General features: G+C 68.8%; 1 protein-coding gene across 3 annotated transcripts; it reads left to right on the top strand.

The window, feature by feature from the left end:
* The first annotated feature begins 2,864 nt into the window (after nucleotides 1-2,864).
* AP1G2 (adaptor related protein complex 1 subunit gamma 2) lies at nucleotides 2,865-10,255 on the top strand. 3 transcript variants are annotated; one of them, XM_067533124.1, is made up of 22 exons: nucleotides 2,865-2,932; nucleotides 3,337-3,541; nucleotides 4,026-4,150; nucleotides 4,488-4,629; nucleotides 4,815-4,911; nucleotides 5,280-5,356; nucleotides 5,630-5,725; nucleotides 5,820-5,900; nucleotides 6,009-6,107; nucleotides 6,374-6,429; nucleotides 6,683-6,796; nucleotides 6,901-7,023; nucleotides 7,119-7,173; nucleotides 7,415-7,537; nucleotides 7,664-7,759; nucleotides 7,898-8,025; nucleotides 8,505-8,609; nucleotides 8,858-8,981; nucleotides 9,105-9,207; nucleotides 9,323-9,489; nucleotides 9,773-9,871; nucleotides 10,020-10,255. In XM_067533124.1, exons 2-22 carry the CDS (start codon nucleotides 3,338-3,340, stop codon nucleotides 10,122-10,124), a joined length of 2,319 nt encoding a protein of 772 aa, XP_067389225.1. In that variant the 5' UTR covers nucleotides 2,865-2,932; nucleotide 3,337; the 3' UTR covers nucleotides 10,125-10,255. The 3 variants fall into 3 exon arrangements, with proteins under 3 accessions (XP_067389225.1, XP_067389223.1, XP_067389224.1); XM_067533122.1 differs by having other exon boundaries at nucleotides 6,883-7,023; XM_067533123.1 differs by lacking the exon at nucleotides 2,865-2,932 and adding an exon at nucleotides 3,032-3,048 and having other exon boundaries at nucleotides 6,883-7,023.
* The last annotated feature ends 2,161 nt before the right edge of the window (nucleotides 10,256-12,416 follow it).

Below are 12,416 nucleotides of genomic sequence, written 5' to 3'. Positions count from 1 at the left end.
CCTGGGTTCTATCCCAGACTCCTCTGTGCTGGTGCTGAGGGATGATCTCTCTTGATTGGCTCTGGGTCCGATTCCCCATCCCCAGTCTGGGCACCCCTGAATTCCCGGCTGAAGTGTCAGGAGCAGCCAGGGCTGGTCTGGGGGGGGCTCAGCTTGTAGGCCCAGAGGGGTCTATGGTAGGATGACCAGAGAGCAAGTGTGAAAATCAGGATGGGTGTGGCAGGGGCAAGGGGGGGGGAATAGGCGCCGAAAAAAGACAAAGCCCCACATATCAGGACTGTCCCTAGAGAATCGGGACATCTGGTCACCCTAGTCCAGGGGCTGTGCTGCATTGGGGATCTCCAGGCCATGGGGGGTCCCCTACGCTCAGACCATTATACCATCCCCCCTAGTATCCGACTGAACCCTCCATCACAGATACAGCCCCCCCCAGACCCATCCTGGCCCCAGAGTGACCCCCAAGCCTGAGCCGGGCCCCCTTGAACCCCGTATGGTCGCCCCAATCTCTACCCATTCTCCGTCAGCAGGTGCCATGGAGGGGGACCCCCCTGCAGAGATGGAGGGAACCTGGGGAGCACTGTCATGGAGAGTTTCTTGTCCCCCTGTGGGGTGAGATGGGGGGAGTCCCATGTGCATTGGCCAGAGGAGGGCCCAGGAGACGCTCTGGGAAGCCATCAGACATGGCGATGGTCCTGGGGAGAGCACAATGGGTCGAGCCCTGAGCCTCGCCTGCTGAGATGCTGGGGGGGCGGGCGGGGCATTGTCGGGGGGTGGCAGCAGGGGGGGGGGGGCCGCATCTAGGACCGTTGATATTGTGGAGACAGTGGCTGGGGGCTTGTGGCTGTAGGGACACCGGCGGGACCCTCCCAGGAGGTGCCAGGATGGTAACCCTCTCCCGTGCGCGAGTGAGACGGCAGAGGAGAGACGTGCTCCAGAACCTTCCTTTTGGACAGCCCCGGGGACAAGGAACCGCCCAGGAAATGCCAGAGAAGGTCCTGGGGGGGGCCCTGGTGCTGGTCCCAACCCAACGCAACCTAACTCAACCCAACTCATCTCAACCCAACCTGACCTAACCCAACGCAACTCAACTCATCTCAACTCAGCCCAACCCAACCCAACCCAACTCAGCCCAACCGTCCATAGGGGGGCCAGGCCCTTTGGCTGCTCCAGCGCGTCAGGGCTTCCAACCCACTGAGACGCTAACCCATTAGATCCCCCCTTCACGCCAGGTACAGAACCCAGGAGTCCTGCCCCCCCCCCCAGCCCTAACCCACTGGACCCCCCCACTCCCCGCCTGGTGCGTCGCCCCGTCTGGCACAACCCAGGGGGCTCTTGTGCCCTGGGGATGGGGGGGAGATGATGGGATATGGGTCCCTTGACCTCAGTTGGTTCACTGGCTATTGTACCTGCCCCCCCGAGATGCCCCCCTCCCGCCTGGACTGGGAGGCGCTGGGCTGGGGGCGTTTGTCTGGCTACTGCCCGTATACCCCCCACCCCCCCAGCTGCCCCCCAGCCCATCTAGGTCAGATCAGACCCACGGGCCCACCCAACCTGGGGTCGGGGGTGCCCTGGGTGGGGGCACGGACGCCCCCTGGAGTGGGAGGGGTGTGAGGGGGGCTGGAGTAGCTCCTTGGACACCCCCACCCCGAGGCAGGAAGTGGGGTGGGGGCGGGGTGTCCCCCCATCATGGACAAGGCTGCAGATCAGCGGGGGGGAGGGGGATGGAGAGATGGGGGGGCGCCCCACTGCACTGGTAGGGCAGGGCTCTGTGTGTGTCTCTGTGGAGGGGGGCTGATGATTTGCATAGTATATGACTATGCATGAGCTCATTTGCATACAATATTATTCCCCCCACGTGTCTCTGTGGCTTCAGCTTTATCCCTCCCCCTCCCCCCCCGCATGTGGTTCACAGACCATAGAGACCTGTCCTAGAACGTCCTTCCCCCTCCCTGTCTGTGACCGCTCTAGCCCGCGCCTCCATGGCCCCGGAGGAGTTCTGGGCGTGCTCTCTCGCGCCACCTCCCGGAGCGGCCGCTGCTCGCCATAGAGTCGGCGCTGCCCAGAGAGGCTCAGCCCCTGACCATAGAGAGCAAGCTAGAGCGGCTAGGCAGGGCCGCTCTGCGGCTGCGCCGGGCGGAGGGGGGAAAGACGGCCTCTCTAGGAGGAGACTGGAGGACTCCTAAGTGTCTCTATGGTCTTAAAGAGACACCGCTCCCCTCCCAGAGCTAGGGAGAGAATCCAGGCGTCCTTGCTCCCCCCCCACCCCCCGCTCTAACCACTAGACCCCACTGCCCTCCCAGAGCCGGGGACAGAACCCAGGTATCCTGGCTCCCAGACCCACTTTGCTCTACCCACTGGACCCTCCTGCCCCCCACCCTGTAGGGGGGGATAGAACCCAGGAGTCCGGGCTCTATCCGCAGTGGAACGACCCATCCCAGCTCCCCCTTAACCCCCCACCCGTTTCCCCCCCAAAAAACAGGTTTTCCCCTGGTTTGCCCTCCAGAGACCCCCTTTTCCCCGCAGAACCCCCAACCCCCCAGTTATTGCCCCAGCACCTTGTTTTCTGCTGAACCCCGAAATCATTGTCCCCCGGGTCCCCCTCCCCCCCACAAAGCCCCCCAGTGCCCCCAACTCCCCTAGTTCCCCCCAATTTTTGCCCTACAACCCCCCAGAACCTCTAGCTGCCCCTTATCCCCCAGCTCCCCCTAGTTTCCCCCCAACCCCACAGTTTTTGACCCAAACCCCCTACTTCCCTCAGCCCCCCCCCAGTTTTACTCCCCAGCCCCCCCAGTTTTGCTCCCCCAGGCCCCCCCCCCCCCCGTTCTGTCCCCCAGCTGCCGACTCCCGGGGTTGGCCCCGGCGGCTGCGGTTCCGCCCCGCGGCCAGCAGGGGGCCCCGGGCGCCAGGTGTGCGCAGCGCGCAGGTGAGACAGGTGAGGCGCTACTGCGGAAGTCTGGGCAGGTAAGGGGGCGGGGGAGGGATCAGCCGGGCCGGGGGGAGGGGGTTGATTTCGGAGAGGAGCTAGGTGAGAGGGAGACGGGGGCCCAGGTATGTGCCGGGAAAGGGGGCTGGGGCGGGGGGAAGAGGGTGTCCGGGAACGGGGGGGGGGGAGAACGGGGGGGATGGGGTCGGGGATTGGGGTTCTCATGGGTGGGAATAAAGTGGGGGAAGGGCGATGGGGAGGAGGCAGGTCCCAGGTGTGGGGGGGAACTGGTGAGTGGGGGAAGAGGTGTGGGGCACAGAGGTTTGGGGGTTCCGTGGGGGCCCCCCGGGAGGGGAGGAGAGGCCGGGGGGGTTGGCAGTGCCTGGGAGTAACCCCCTCCCTCCTCCCGCCAGGATGGGGGACCCGGTGGCGACGGTGGCGGAGCTGATCCGCGGGGTGCGGGGGGCGCGGACCCAGGCGGCCGAGCGGGAGCTGGTGCAGCGGGAATGCGCCCGGATCCGGGGCGCCCTTCGGGCCGGGGGCCCCCGAACCGGCACCTCCAACCTCACCAAACTGCTCTACGTCCACCTGCTGGGGTACCCCGCCCACTTCGGCCAGGTGAGGCTCCCCCCCCCCATCGCCCCTCCCAGATCCAGGGGACCCCAAAATCCTTCCCCGGGGGGTACCCGCCGCCCGTCTCTCTGCGCCCCAGACGCCCAGGGGACCCCGAGATCTGGTGCCCCCAGATCTCCATCTCTTCCGTCTTCGCCCCCCCCCCCAAAGACTGCCCTGCTGCGCCCTGGGGCCCGGCGGGACCCCGCGATCGCTCCTCGGCGCCCCTGACCCCCCACCTGCTGCCCCCCCCGGGGGGGACCCCGCTGGAGCAAGAGGGATACTGAGGTTACTGTTAATTTCTCTTCCTCCTGTCGCCCCTGAAGTGCTGGTACCCCCATCTCCCCCCCGTACCCCCAACCCCCCACCCTGTACCCCCAACCTCCAGTGGCCCCCCCGCCTCCTGTTTCCTCCCGCCCCTGTTGGGCTGCAGTGTGTCCCCCACATTGATCCCCTCCCCCCTTGTCCCCCCCTTTGTCCCCCCCTCCAGATGGAGTGCTTCAGACACCTGGCCTCCTCCCAGTTCTCCGAGAAGCGGATTGGCTACCTGGGCGCCGCGCTCCTGTTGGACGAGAGGCAGGATACTCACCTGCTCCTGACCAATAGCATCAAGAAGTGAGGGGGGGGAAGCCTGGGGTTTGGGGGGCTGGGTATTGGGGGACCCCAAGAGGGCTGGGGCTTGGGGGGCTGAGGATTGGGAGTTGGGGGGACCTCAAGGGGACCTATGGGTCCAGGGCAGATCAGCCTGGCGTTTGGGGGTTCAGAACCTCAGGGGGCGTGTCCTGGAATTTTGGGGTGCTCAGGCTGAGTCTGGGGGTGCCGGCAGGGTTTTGGGGTGCAGGGATGCGCTTGGGAGGCTGGGGGAGGCTTGGAGCTGGGCTGTGGTGGCGTTTGGGATCCGGATCTCCCCAGGCCAGTCTTTGGGGTTCACGGGCCCCCCCTCTCCCCACAGCGACCTCTCGCACCCCTCGCCCTGCGTGCAGGGCCTGGCGCTGGGCTGCCTGGGCTGCCTGGGCTCCCCGGGGATGTGCCGCGACCTGGCGGGGGAGGTGCAGCGGCTGGCGGGGGGCGCCCCGGGCCCCGTGCGCAGGAAGGTGAGTGGGGGGGAACCCCCCGACCCCCTCCTCCCCCCCCTAACCCCTCCTTCTTGTTCCCCCGACTCCCTTCCCTCTCCCCCCACCCCCTAACCCCCCACATTCCCCCCACCCCCTTACCGCCTCTCCTCTGCCCCCCCAACTGCCCCCCTTGTGCCCCCTAACCCCCACTCTCTGCCCCCCAGGCTGTGGCTTGCGCTGTTCACATCGTCCGCAAAGTCCCCGAGCTCTCGGACGTCTTCGTGCCCGTCTGCGACCAGCTCCTAGAGCAGCGCAGCCACGGTGAGGGACCCCCAAAAAGTCCCCCCCACCCCCCAAATCTCCCCCCGATCCCTGGGGACCGACCCCTCCATCCAGGGCTTTGCCACCCATTAGACTCCAACCTTCCCCCCCAAGCGGGCAGGGTGTGGGTGGGTAAACTGAGGCACGCCACAGGGGGGTTGTTCCCCCCCTCTTGGCGAAATACCTCCCTGTGGGCGTCACCCCCCCCAAGCTCAGGGGAGCGGGCGCTGGCCATGACCCCCTCCCGCCCCAGATGGGAGCTGATGCCCCTGGTGGGGGGTGGGGGCTTCTGTGCAGGGAGAGGGGCTGCAGGGAGGGGGCTGGGGGGGGGTCCTTGCCCTGCCAGACGCCGCTCGGTCTCTTGACAGGCCTCCTGCACGGCGCCCTGCTGCTCATCACCGAGATGTGCGAGCGAAACCCCGAGGCCCTGAGACACTTCCGCAAGGTGCGAACCCAGGCGTCCGAGAGCGCCCCCCGCTCTAACCTCTAGCCCCTACTGCCCTCCCTGAGTCGGGGGGAGAACCCAGGTGTCCTGGCTCCCAGGACCCCCCCCCCCCACCGGCTCTAACCACTAGCCCCCACTGCCCACCCCGAGCCAGGGAGAGATGTTCTCAGGGGGCGGAGGGGTGGGGGGAGAGAAGGGAGATGGGGTGCAGTCGGGGGGGTCTGGCGTGGGTGGCGATGGGGGGCCGTGCACTCACCCCCCCCCCCCCGGCAGGCCGTGCCCCGCGTGGTGGAGATCCTGCGTAGCCTGGAGGGGTCGGGATACTCGCCGGAGCACAGCATCATGGGGGTCAGCGACCCCTTCCTCCAGGTACTGCCCTCCCCCCAACCCGGCCCGCCCCCGCTCCGCTCGGGGTCCCGCCTCCCCCCCCCCACTGACCGGTTCGGCCCCCCCCCCCCCCCAGGTGCGGGCCCTGCGGCTGCTGCGGGTCCTGGGACAAGGCGAAGAGGAGATCAGCGAGGGGCTGAGCGACGCCCTGGCCCAGGTGGGTGTAGGGGGGGCGGGGGGAAGGCTGCGGATACGGGGGGGGGGGGGGGAAGGAAGCCCTGAGCTGGCCCTGACACCCCCCCCCCGTTTCTCCCCCCTCTGCCAGGTGGCCACCAGCACGGAGGCGACGCACAACGCGGGGAGCGCGGTGCTATACGAGGCCGCCCTGACCATCACCGGGGTGCGCGCGCCACCCGGCCTGCGGGTACGTGGGCGGGGGGGCACGTGGTGCATATCCCCACCCTGCCCCCGGGGCCTCTGCCTGGCTCCCCCCCTTCTTCCCTCCTCCCCCGTCGGCGCGGATTCCAGCAGCGGGTAGTTCCGCAGGTGAACAACTCCCTCCACCCGGGGCCCGTTCTCAGGTGGATTCTCACCCCTTCCCTTTTTGCTCCCCCCCCCCCCCCCCAGTCCGGGGCTGGTATCAGTGAGACAAGTTCTCTCCGGTCTCAGCCTCCCCACCTACCCCCCCAGGTGCTGGCGGTCAATATCCTGGGACGATTCCTCCTCAGCAAGGATCGGAACATCAGGTAAAAAGGACCCAGGCGTCCGGGACGTTAACCTCCCCTCCCCCCACGTGAGGTGGGGCTGGGCCAGGGGACTTGGGCGGACGTGGTGGGGAGAATCGGGGGTCACAGGACGGGGCTGGGGAGAATCGAGGGGTGGGCAGGGCACTGGGGCCGAGTGGGGAGAATCAGGGAGCACAGGATGGGGCAGGAAGGAATCGGGGGGGGGGGGGGGGACCGGCATGCCGGGACCCAGGCATCTTGGCGCCTCCCCCAGGTCCGTGGCCCTGACGTCGCTGACCCGGCTGGTGGCGGCAGGACGAGGCAGCCTGCAGCGGCACCGGGCCACGGTGCTGGCCTGTCTGCACGACCCGGATCCCTCCGTCCACCGGTGAGACGCGGGCCGGGGGGGTGGGAGGGGGGGCTGTGGGGAGCCCTGGTCCCGGTGACCCCCCCGTCCTCTCCCTGACCCCCCAGGCGCGCCCTGGATCTCAGCCTGGCCCTGGTGACGGCTGCAAACGTCCGGACCGTGACCCAGGAGCTGCTGGGCTTCCTGGGGTCCTGCCCCCCGGCCATGAAGCCCTCCTGCGCCTCGGGGCTGCTCCTCGCTGCCGAGAGGTGAGTGCGGCCTGGCGGGGGGCGCTGTGGGGAGCGGCAGTGATGTGTGGGCCCCACCTTGACCCTCTTTGTCTCTTGTCCCCCCCCCCCACCAGATTTGCCCCTGACAAGCGCTGGCACATCGACACCATGCTGCAAGTGCTGACCATGGTGAGATGTCAGGGTGCAGACGGGGGGTGCAGTGGGGGCAATGAGGGGTGCAGGGTGCCTGTGGCTGGAGGGGATAATGGGGGTGCAAAAAGGGGGGGCAAGAGCTTGACTTTTCCCATCATGGTGCAGGTGTCGTATATAACAGGAGTTGCAACAATATCTGTTTCTAGGGAGCTGGGGTCTGTGGGGGTGAAGGCCAGAGCTGGGAGTGAAGGGGGGCTAACCACGTCTCCACCCCCAGGCTGGCTCCTCCGTGCCGGACGATGCCATCTCCCGCCTGATCCAGTTGATTGGGGGGGCCAGGGAGCTGCACCCCTACATCGTGAGGCGTCTCTATGGGGCACTGGCCTGCGACATCTCACAGGTGTGGGGCAGGGGGTCTTGGTATGGGGAGGTTGGTCCCATTGAGGGGGCAAGGCCAGGCTTTTCAGGGGCGGGGCTAATCCACAACTGTCTCATTTCGGGGGGTGGCCCCCCCATCTTTTCCCAGCAACCCCTGGTGCAGGTGGCCACCTGGTGCATCGGCGAATACGGCGACCTCCTATTGGACGGCGGCGGCGGCGGCGAGGAGGTGGAGCCTGCGCAGGTCAGGGGGCAGGGCCGCGAGCGGGAGAGGCGGGGCCAGGGGCATTGGGGGGTACCTGGTTGGGGGGCGGGGCCGAGACGGGGGAGTGGGGCGGTGTTTTGTCCCGGCTCATCCCCTGCCCCATGTCGCCCCCCGCAGGTGGAGGAGGGGCAGGTGCTGGCGCTGCTGGAGCGTGTCCTGCAGTCGCATGTCTCGCTGCCCCCCACGCGCGCCCTCGCCCTGACGGCCCTCATGAAACTCAGCACCCGCCTGCGGGGGGACGTCGAGTGAGGCCCCCCAATGCCCCCTGCGCCCCCAAATCCCCGCTGCACCCCCAGAATCCCTGAGCATACCCCCACCCCCCCAAATCCCTGGTGCACCCCTAGAATCTCCAGGCATGGTCTGAACCCCCAAAACCTCCATGCACCCCAATTCCCGTGGCACCCCCAGAACCCCTGAGCATGCTCCTGAACCCCCAAATCCCCGCTGCACCCCCAGAATTCCCAGACATGGCCCTGCACCCTAAAATCCCACTGCATCCCCAAAATCCCTGGGCATGCCTCCGAAGCCCCCCCGCAGCCCATGTCCCCACTGAACCCCAAATCCTCCGGGCACCCCGAAAGCAACGCTGCCCCCCACCTCTCCAGGTTCACCCCTGGCACCCGGGGGGAATTCTGTCCCACCTCCAGCCCCCTCTTGTCCCCCCAACCCCCCTTTTCCTGCTGGCACTTGACGGGGGGCCCCCCCCGATTTCTCTCCCTCCCAGTCGCATCCGGCGAATCGTCTCCGTCTTCAGCAGCTGCCATGACGTTGAGCTGCAGCAGCGGGCGGTGGAATACGACGCCCTCTTCCGCAAACACGACCACCTCAGGTGGGGGCCCGGATGCCTGGGTTCCCTCCCTGGCTCGGGGGGGCTAGTGGTTACGGGGCTGGGGGCCCGGTCGCCTGGGTTCTGTCCCCGGCGCTGGGAGGGAGTGGGGGCTAGTGGTTAGAGCAGCGGGGCTGGGGGCTCGGACGCCTGGGTTCTCTCCCCGGCTCTGGGAGGGGAGCGGGGGCTAGTGGTTAAAGTGAGGGGGGGCTGGGCCCGGACTCCTGGGTCCCTCCCGCTCATTCCCGCAGGGCGTCGCTGCTGGAGAAGATGCCCCCGGTGGAGCCCCCGGACCCCGGCGCGGAGCCGGCCGCGGAAGACGCCGGAGCTGAGTCGGTGGCGCCGGGCTCCGGCCCCCCCCACGACGGCCCCCAGGTGTGGAATCTGCTAGGGGCGGGGGGGGAATGGCCGCACCCCATCTCCCACCCTAGCTTGGGGGGGGGGGCCTCGTCTCCCCCCTCCCGACCCTCTTTTCCCACCATCTCCCTCCCCATATAGGTCGCTGACCTCTTGGATCTCCTGGGGGGGGCCCCGGCTGCCCCCCCGGCCGCCCCTGCAGCTGCGTCTTTGCTGGACTTGCTGGCGGACGTGACAAGTGGCGGTAAATCGAGGGCGGGGGGAGAGGTGGGGGGGCGAGGAATGAGAGGGGAAATGGGGGGGCGGTCTGGGGCATCCGTGCATCCCGAGCGCCGATTTGTCCCTCTCCCCCCTTCCAGCGCCCCCCATCCCCCCGCTGCCGGTGTGGGAGGGGGCCGGCCTGCGTCTGGACTTCGCCTTCCAGCGCCCCCCCGGGGACCCCGCCCTGCTCCTGGTCACGGCCCAGGCCAGCCGCACCCAGCCCGGCGCCGCCACCGGCTTCCTGCTGCAAGCCGCCGTGCCCAAGGTGACTCCCCCCGGTCCTCGTCCCCCCATCCTCCTGCGGGGGGGCTGCGGGAGAGGGGGTGGGGGAGATCTGAAGGGCTGGGGCTGGAGGGTGGGCATGGGGAGGGGCAACGGGGGAGGGGGCAAGGCTCCTGAGCCTGGGGGGCGGAGTTTCACTGAGCTCCGCCCCCTCCTGAGCCTGGGGGCCTGGGGGTGGGGTTTCACTGAGCTCCGCCCCCTCCTGAGCCTGGGGGGCGGGGTTTCACTGAGCTCCACCCCCTCCTGACCTGCCCTTTCCCGCCCAGTCTCTGCAGGTGGAGTTGGAGCCCCCCAGCGGGACGACGGTTCCGGGGCCGGACGGGCCCCCCCAGACCCAGCGGCTGCGCGTGTGGAACCCCCACCGGGTGAGGGCGGGGGATGGGATGGGACGCCAGCGCTGCCCCCCCTTTACCTCCCCATCCCCCCATCCCCGCCTTGGTGGGGGGGCAGAGTACGGGGATCCCCCCTCCCCCCAGATCTCCCCCCCCACTCACCCCCTTATGCCCCCCCCAGGTCCCGCTGCGGATGCGCCTGCGACTGGCTTTCACTCCCCCCGCCGGCCCCCCCGTGCAGGAGACCCTGGAGATCAACAACTTCCCGCTGGCCACCTGGCAGTAACCGACCCCCCTGGATCCACGGCCCCCCCGAAGAGACCCAGCTGCCTTTCCCGCCCCTCCCTCCTCGCCGGGGGCCGCCATCCAGCTGGGCAGTGATTCAGCCGGGGGGGGGGAGGGTGGCGGCGGCTGGGTAAATAAAATAGCCCCCCACAGAGAGACGTAGTCGGTGTCCAATGTGTGAGGGGGGGCAAGGGACGGGGGGCGGGTTGCGGGGCGGAGATCCCCTGCCCTGCCAGCCCCCTTCTGCTTCTCCCCCTCGTGAGCTGGGTCAGAGCTGGGGGGGGTGTCCGCAGGCTGGGGGGGCAGGGGTGACCCTGGATTGAGGTGTGGGGGGGAGGGGGCAGATCTTGGGTCTGCTGTGGGGAAAGGGCTGGGGAAGCCGCAGGCAGGGGGGTGAGGATCCCCCTTCTCTTCCCCCCAAAATCGTCATGGGGGCTCCCCACCCCCCTCCCGGATTCATTCATATTCCAGCCATGGCCCCTCCACCCCTGGTACCCATCACTCCCCACCCGCAGCCCCCCGCCACCAGCCCATCCCTGCCCCCACACCCCAGTGCCCCTCACTCCCGACCCCCTGCCCCCGGCTGTCCCCCTGTCTGTGCCAGCCCAGGCTCCACCCCCTCTCGCCCCCTGCCGCCCTCGCTCGGGAATTCGCTCCGGAGTGAATTCAGTTTCCATCCCTGGTGGTTCAGGCTGGGGGGGAGGGCTGGGGGGGCCCCTCAGGCGCTTGTGAAAAGAAGCAGGGAAAGAAGAACAAACGCAGGCCCAGCCAGGCAGGGAGAGAACCCAGGCGTCCGGGCACCCAGCCCCCCCCCCCCCACCACCCTCCCGCTCTAACCACTAGTGCCCACTGCCCTCCCAGAGCTGGGGAATGGATCTCAGGCGTCCGGGCACCCAGCCCCCCCGCTCCAACCACTAGCCCCCACTCCCCACACATTGCCAGGGACAGAACCCAGGCGTCCGGGCACCCAGCCCCCCCCCCCCGCTCTAACCATTAGCCCCCACTCCCGAGAACCCAGGCGGCCGGGCGCCCAGGGCCGGGCTGCAGGGGTTGGTTTCTCGCCTGGCGTTGCTTCCCCCCCCCCCCCTTTGCGCCCCCCAGCCCGGCGCCGGAAGGGTTGCTAATGAGCGGCTCGGCTGTAATTAATTCCGAGACTAATTAACGCCGTGGCGGGGGGAGGGCCCACATTGGGGCGGGCGGGGGGGGGGCGACAGAGGGGCCCAGCTGGGTTGGCACCATGCCACCGCTGTTTGGGGGAAACGGGGGGGGGCGGATGGACGGATGGAAGCAAGGCGGACGAGGGACGGGGTGGCCGTTTCTCTTTTCCCCCCTGCTCCAGAGACAGGCCCGCACCCCCCCCCCCCCGGGCAGGAGGGGGGCGGGGTTGGCAAGAGAGAGAGAAAAATGCAGAGAGCTGGGCGGGGGAGGGGCTACAGCAGCTGCCAACCCCCCCCCCCCCCCCCCCCTCCTATGCCCAGAATGACGCTGTGTGGAGGAGGGGCACCAGCTGGCAGGGAGATGCCCCCCTCCCCCCATGCTGCGGCATGGCTCCGTGCCACCCGGGGGGGAGGAACGGCTTGGCGGGCACCCTCGGGGTGGGGGGGAGATGCCAGCCTGCTGCCCGTGGGGAGACAGTGCCCCCCCTTACCCGCCACGTGCCACCCCCCCCCAGCCAGCTGGCAGTGAGTCAAAGGTGCCGGCTGGCGGGGGGCAGGCGGGGGGGGGGTGGGAGCGGCTGGCACGCAGCCCCCAGCGCAGACACGGCGCGGCTGGCACGGGGCGGGCATTGTCAGCCGGCGAGAGCAAGAGGGGTGTGTGCTGGGACGCAGGGAAACCGGCAGGGCATGGGGGCCGGCTGGAGCCGGGCCGGGGGTGGGGGGCTGTGGGGGGGGGGGGGCGGGACGGAGGGGGCACCAGCCCCTCGCGCGCCAGGCCCGGAGGGAGAAGGAAGCTTTGAACCAGCCGCGGATTGTTTTTCATGGAGAATTTGAGCGATGGCGAAATGTAATACTGCCTCTTTTCTCTCCCCCACCCCCCTCCCCACAAGGTGGGCCCAGCCCGTGGGGCGCCAGGCGAACCCTGGCACCGCGGTGGAGGCATGGAAAAGAGGAAGGGGGCCCCACTGCCCGCCCCAGCCCAACCCGGCCTGCCCCGGCCAGCAGGCGGCGAGGGCTGGACGGACGAGAACCGGGCTGGAGCCGAGAGACGGGGACACCCCGGGGAGAAGAGAAAGCGGGATCCGTCCGTCTGTCCCGTACACCCCATCCGTCCGTCCCTCCATCTATCTATCAAT

Source organism: Emydura macquarii, unplaced genomic scaffold, assembly GCF_026122565.2.
Source record: "Emydura macquarii macquarii isolate MOO-44397 ecotype Brisbane River unplaced genomic scaffold, CSIRO-AGI_Emac_v2 contig_3322, whole genome shotgun sequence".
In the NCBI taxonomy this organism is placed as follows: domain Eukaryota; kingdom Metazoa; phylum Chordata; order Testudines; family Chelidae; genus Emydura; species Emydura macquarii.
This window is presented reverse-complemented; position numbering and strand designations above follow the sequence as displayed.